The 7,108-nt window shown below is 39.5% G+C and overlaps 1 protein-coding gene across 1 annotated transcript in view; it reads left to right on the top strand.

The window, feature by feature from the left end:
* The first annotated feature begins 1,152 nt into the window (after positions 1-1,152).
* Gypa (glycophorin A (MNS blood group)) overlaps positions 1,153-7,108 on the top strand; it is a 28,089-nt gene continuing 22,133 nt past the window's right edge. The window contains exons 1-3 of the mRNA XM_047565686.1: positions 1,153-1,259; positions 1,471-1,681; positions 3,503-3,580. Of these exons, the coding sequence (XP_047421642.1) occupies positions 1,645-1,681; positions 3,503-3,580 (115 nt within the window). The 5' untranslated portion in view covers positions 1,153-1,259; positions 1,471-1,644. The remainder of the gene's footprint in view (positions 1,260-1,470; positions 1,682-3,502; positions 3,581-7,108) is intronic.

The following is a 7,108-nucleotide window of genomic DNA, read 5'->3' as shown; positions in this document are numbered from 1 at the left end:
AGTGATATGCTAACAAAGATGCTCAAAGGAAGTAATTAGATCACTCCATAGCAAGCTGAACACTCCTAAGGTGACGAGGTCCTAAGAAGGCCAGTAATGCAAACCATTGTGACTCAGCTTTCCTACCCTTCCCTTGTTCCTGGGTCCTCCATACAAAAATAAAAAGCCGATTTCTCCAGTGGAAGATCAGATGAACAGGCAATTATCTTCAGGAATGACCTGAGTCTGAGCCTGAACTAGTTAGGAAATAAGTATTGGCAAAAATGATTGGTTGGTCACGAAACAGGTAAGATGTTATTCTGTGTTGGTCCATCCAAGTAGATTTTCTGGTATGATATTCTCATCTTTCTGCTTGATCATGTCATAGCAGTGACTCATCCAATGACAGTTAGGAAAAAAATATCCTGAGGACACATAGTGCCAAGAAATTATGATGAGGTTATTATATTTGATTCAATGTCTCACAAGTATTTGCTTTTCTTGAGGCACAGAGTGAAAACTCTCTAAAGCTAAGTGGATTTGTCTAACACATTTGCATGATGCATCTCCTAGGCAGGATTTTATGATAATCCTGAACATGTGTTTTTGCAAGAATATAAAGAAGTCTGGGGAGATGTCTGAAAGAAAAAGGCGTCATCCGATCTGTATTTTTTCTTGTGCCTTTTCAGGACTCACATTTTCCTTCCATTATGCAACTGTACCACTAGAGGTCACTCTGCAGCTCTGGTCCACACACCCGGTACCAGTGGCTGAATCTGGCCTCCCTTCCAGAGAACCCCCCAGCGGGATTTCCCTTTCTTCAGTTGAGCCAGGCAGTCAACACGCTCACTGGAAGGAAAGAGACTACAAACCTGTGACAACGCAAGGTTACCCAGAGCCGACTGGTCCTCCAGGGGACCTCCAGCAGAGCATCTCTCCTGGATCCAACCCTCATGGAGGAGCGGCCTATGATCTATATTTCTTTGTTCTCTTTTCTTTTAACAATGATCTTCTTAAGATTTCCACACCTGTGATGTTAATGTGCTTTACAAGGAGATTTGGGGTTTCTGTTTGTTTTTGGTTTTGAGCATTTGCATTTGTTGTCTTGGTATTAATTCATTTCTCTTGTCCCATGTCTCTTCTATTGTTATTTGTTCTGTCATGAGTTTCAGAGTTTTTGCAAACCTCAGAGTGCTCAAAGAATAGGTCAAGTTCTCAAACATAGAAGAGATCACTCCATCTAGAACTGCGAGGCTTTCCACATGTAAATGAGAAGACTCGTAAGTTCACAGTAGCCCGACCTGTGCTCTGATCTTCGGTCTCTTCAGTCTGATTCTTTGTCTGATTCTTTGTGGGTCTTGGCTACTAACTCACCGTGCCCACTTAACTTATGCAAAGTAAATTTAACATATAGCAACCAGTTCCTTGAGGATTTTACTTACCACTTTCATAGTTACAGTTAAGCAAGTATTTGTGTATCTTTATTAACAGGCGCTTAACAACTTGGCATCATTTAAAATGCGGCCCAAAGCCTATCAACCGACAGCAGCCTCACGACCAGTGGGCAGGAAAGATAACAGTCTACGTGGGGCCAGATGCTGACGCTTTCGGTCCTCCTTGGTGGTTTTCTTGCACTGACTTTGCAAGCCAGCTCGTAATCCCACGATGTATGAGAAAATAACTGTTGCATTACTATTGTCAGGTAAGAGACTTTTGTTTCAGCTTGATGCTGTTGTTTTGGACATGAGCTCATGGATTAAATGTGAAATGCCCTCATTTTATTTCTATCTTACTTAAATAAGTTTAAGTGAATAGTAGTTCAGATTCCAGTCTGGTAGATGGATTTAATTGGGATTCAACTGAGAGTATGGGGGCAGTGGCATAAGGGCATCCAGAACTGGGGGCGGATTCAGTGGTTTTCAAGTAGAAGAAACCTTCTTCAATACTAACCCTAGCTAGAATTGAAAACATTTTATCAAATATGAGACATATCTTTGTATGAATAAAGTTGTGACTTGGTTTGAATTATGAAGACTAATTTGCAAATTAAAAGATTATTAATGGAAGTTATGGTAAATATGTGGTTCTCTGTTTTCAGTAAGTATAATTTCCTACTTCTCTTGCCAAAAATAGACAAGCCATAAGCTTGAACTCTGAAATCATGGGGGAATTGTTTTCTCTCTCTGTGAATCTGTTTACTGAAGTCGGATGCAGGAAAAATGAAAACAAAACACAAAATTCTTATTGACTTCAGTGTTACATAGTTTGGTAAGAAATCTAATCGATTCATTAAAATAAAGAAATGGCATGGAAGTATTATTAAATTCTATTAATTAACCTTATTTTTGACCTCCGAGGACATTGTAGGTAAGGTCTGCTCAAATTCAGTGTATTTGTGTTGGAAATACTAGCACCCACCACATGTATAAGAGGCAGACAGTTACTTGAAGTCTTTTTAGCCCATAGGCACATAGACATTGCCCTGGATGGATTTAGAGCAAATGCTAAGGATCTTTTGTATATATAGGGAAGAGACCCAACATTGTCTAAGATATTCTAGGGGTTGAAAGAGAGGAACAATTAAGAGCACAGACAGAACTGTATTTAAAGCTGCTTCCACATTCAGAAGTTGGGGGAACATTAAAGCACATTACCTATCCCTCTTTGCTTTAATGTGCTCCTCTGGAAAATGCTGGCAATGTTGGTATCTCCCTCCCAGCAATAGCAGAGGTACTAATCAAAGTATTTAATGCGGTGCACTTACTCCAGTGCCTCATACAAGGTAAAGTCCTGTCTACCCCATATTATCTATGGTAATTATCATAATTAGTAAGTATTAATATATTATTAACACAGATATTGGTTTTGCTAATCATGATGGACTAGGGAACAAATCTGGGTGCACAGCTGAGTAGTACTCCATTGTATACACTACCACGTTTTCTTTATCCATTCATCTCTTGATGGGCACCCAGGCTGATTCCATATCTCAGCCACTGTGAACAGTGCTACAATAAACATGCATGTTGAGGTATCTCTTTGGTATACTGACTTCGTTTCCTTTGGATGTATACCCAGAAATGGAATTGTTGGATCATATGGTAGATCTAGTTTTAGCTTTTTGAGGAACCTACACTGTTCTTTATAGTGGTTGTACTGATTTACATTCCCAACAGTATATAAGGGTTCCTCTTTCTCCACATCTCCAGCATTTATGTTTTTTAAGTAGCTATTCTAATTGGGGTGAGATGTTATCCTGGGTTTGAATTTGCATTTCCCTGATGGTTAATGATAGTGAGCATTCTTTCATTTATTTGTTGGCCATTTGTACTTCTTCTTTTGAAAAGCATTTATTTGGATCATTTGCACATTTTTAATTGGACACTTGGTTTTTTGTTGTTCTTAAGACTGTTGAATTCTTATGCATTGTGGATATTAATCCTCTGTTAAGTGAATAGTTGGATGGTATTCTGCAGCTTGAGGGAAGTGCATTTTAAGTAATTTCTCCACCTCATCTTTACAGGTTATATTTTTACATCAAGTGCCAACCCTACAAATACAACAGAAAGTTTTCAAGGTTCTTCCGCACCACTAAGCCCAGGTAGGGCCTATATTTTTTCATAAAATTTCAGCCAATGTTATCATATTCAGATCTTTACTAAGTACTTTGTGTGGTTTTCTGATAAATGAACTAAAACTAAATATGGAAAGAAATCCTCCAAAGTGATCTCTAGGTGATGGTATTGCAGGCAACTTTTTTTTTCTGCTTCTTAATGCTTTCTGAATTTTCTGCAAAGAGGATCATATAATATAAGGAGGAAGTTTTAAATATTTTAAAAGTAAACTAAATAAATATAATCTCTGCTTGCTAAGAGGTCTGTATCATCCAGAGCAGTTGATAAGCACTAATGGAAGAAAACAAACACAATATTCTTTCATTATGGTTATTATTACTCAAATAAACTTGGTTAGGTTGCAGGATGGAACTGATTCAGGGGAACTGGTACAGCAAAGAGAAGGAGCTGACAGGGAACACAGAAAACCCATTGCTGAAGGTTTCCCCATTTTTAGATTTTATAGGGCTTGTTTCTATTATTCATTACCAAGCCTTACCTCCAGTTACTAAAACTATCAGAAAAAGGTCGTGAATAGAACTTTAGGACATATAATTGCCTGACTCAGAGCAGTGAACAACCCCCGTGGGATTCTAAGCTGACAAGGCATAAAACATGGTCCACCCTTCCCTCAGCCTCCCGACACCGTGCCCCCGCCTCTACCAGTGCAAAGGGCCATCTCGAGATCGCTGCAGCTATGTCTCCTTTGATGTTTTAGATCAGAGTCAAATTCACCAATTTGTTTTGAGACTCCAGAGAGAATGACTGAGTTTCCCTCCAAGGTGTGTACTCCCTTCCCAGGGAGTCTATCATTACATCCAAGCAATTAACCAGATAAAATAAGAAAGACTCATTAACCCAGGAAGAAGAGCTTGGATCCCTGGTAGTAAGCATGTGGGAAAATCAAGTTAAAGATGTTTTTCAGTTTCTTCCAGTCCAACTGGAAAATGATACCTGTGTAGAACACAAGGCCTTTGAACTATCAGCCTCCTGTGACCTCAACTGGTCAAGGTTCCTTAACAGTTTCCATGAAGATAGAAATTGAAGATGTTCCATGTTACCTGTGAACCACCTAGAACCTAGGCACTATGTATCCAATGATTAAAAAATAAAATGCAGCCAGTGGTAGACAAAATGAGTTCTTGATATCACAAACACCTGACGTGAAGAAATTTGATTTGTATTGTTTCTGTTTTAGTAGGGTTATGACATATATTTTAAGATTTCACATCTCTGTCTTGGAAAAATGAGAATTTACAGATACCAGGCAACATGCTGAGCCTTCTTTATGTGAATTATTTCATTGTATCCTGACAATAATTCTGTAGAGTAGATGTTATCCCCATTACACAGATTAAAAAAAATAAAAACAGAAGTTCATGAAGTTTTAAAAACTTGTGTAAGGTCACAGAGCAGTGAGCAGTGAAGTGGAACACAAACCTAGACAGTTAGACTGCAGAACCTCCTGCTTAACCAACATCTTTCACTGAAAGGGAATAATAATTATTTGGTATACCAGCTAGAAATAAGCATTGTTGACATTATGGTAAGACTTTCTCAGATATTTTTTCCTATGTATGTTTATAAAGGTATAGTTAAGACTACTCTTGGTAGTACTCCGAAACCTGCCTTTTCTTCACTCAGCCTTTTTTCAATATTAAAAAATACAGGTATGGAACATTTTAGTGGCTGCATCCTTGTAACATTAAAGTATTATCTATGTGTGCAGCTGAATTTGGCAGGTTGTGTTGGACAGGCAATAAAGACACTCTCTTTATACAAGATAGCATTTATCTTAGTAATAATACAGAAGCAAGAGCAAAAAGCAAAAGTGATAGGCGAGAGAGAGAGAGAGAGAGAGAGAGAGAGAGAGAGAGAGAGAGAAGAAAATACATCACCAGCTGCGGGGAAACACTCACACCATGTAGCTGGGGGTTCCCAGGGCAGCTTTTTAGGGAAGTCCTGGACACTGCGGCCTCTCCTCAGTGAGACTCCATAGTCTTATTCCCAGTGGGTTTCCCTAAATACAAATTAGAACAAAAAAGCTCTGTTCTAACAACTTGCATGACCTAGGATCCCCTCAAGGGCACTTCTTCCCCACAAGGACTAGCCAGATCCCTGGAGGGAAGAGCAATGGCCTTTGATAAGTGAATGACTGAATTCTTGTGAGTGAACCAAACCTCTGGAGAAGTCAGCCCCCTTTAGACGTTCCTTCAAGGGTGTGTGAAGGTCATGGCAGGCACGTGGACAGGGAAGATCTTTAATATACCTCTTAGCCCTTTAGCGGTGTTACCTCAGGTGCACAAAACGCGACTGACTTTGCTTTTGAATATTCGTTTCTGCTTCACTGTCTTTTAAATGACACGATGATGGGCACATTGTTCGACTCCTTTTTCTCCATCAGAGTCTGCACACTTTACAGGTTTTGATTCATATAGTACCAAATTTACTTCTTAAAAAGTTATCCCCTCTTAGGCACCCGTCAGTGAATCATGAGCGTATCCACCTCTGCAGTCTCCACAGACTGCGTTAGGAATCTTTCCTTCTTTGCAAATACGCGTGAAAGATGTGTGTCCTTGCATGTCCATTTCTATTTCCTTGATTATCAATGAAAGTGAACCATGTCTCTGTCACTTTTTAACATGCGTTCACTTGGATGCACTCATTCAGAGTGCAGAAGTCAGAATTGGGACCAGGAGGAGACATGTTGCACTCACCCAGGGCCCCAAATTCAAGGGGGCACCCAAAGCTTAATAAGGAAGATGAAAATGCTGTTTTAATGCAATAGTTTAGGACCCCAAACTAAGTTTTTTTTTTTTTTTTTTAAATCCACGGTGGATAAAATATTAAAAACTTAAACACAAATAGGATCCATCAGAGTCAGGATTAGAGTCAGGTAAGACTAGTAAGGGCAAAGCTCAGGTCCTGGAGAAGGAAAGTGAGCTCAACCCACCCAAAGCAACTGAGCTCAGTCACAATCAGCGTTCTGTCTTTTAAAGGGCTCATTCCTGCTTCTGGCCATTCCTCCTACCAGGGATAGCCCATCTGTAAACGTCTCCAGAGGAAAGCTGGTGGTGAATGCCCGACTCCCCTCTCCCTGCTTCTCCTTTCCACGTGGAGGGCTTGTTGTCCTGGGAACCTCTTTGACCCTCCCTAGATTGTAAGTCTGCCCAACTCTTATGGTGAAAGGGGTGTCTGTCTGGAACAGGCCACCTGGCTCTCACCAGAAACTAGGTTCTCTATTTCTCCAGTTTCAGAATCATTTGGGAAAGTTGTTCCTTAGACACATGGTTGGTCCAGTGTTATCAGGATAGAAAAGACTTCAAGGAATTAATTATCATAATAAAAATCATTGTCATAAACCTTCAAATCAGGAGCATGTCTTCCCAGAGTTGTGTCTTCCTTGATGTCCTTTGAAGAGTTTGACCTTTCCTTCAGATAAATTTTATATATTTTCTTAAGATTAATTTTATACATTTTTATTGTCCTAATCAAAACACATCTTCATTATCTTT

Source organism: Sciurus carolinensis, chromosome 10 (genome assembly GCF_902686445.1).
Source record: "Sciurus carolinensis chromosome 10, mSciCar1.2, whole genome shotgun sequence".
Classification (NCBI taxonomy): domain Eukaryota; kingdom Metazoa; phylum Chordata; class Mammalia; order Rodentia; family Sciuridae; genus Sciurus; species Sciurus carolinensis.
The sequence above is the reverse complement of the archived record's forward strand: the minus strand, read 5'-3'. Positions and strand labels throughout refer to the sequence as shown.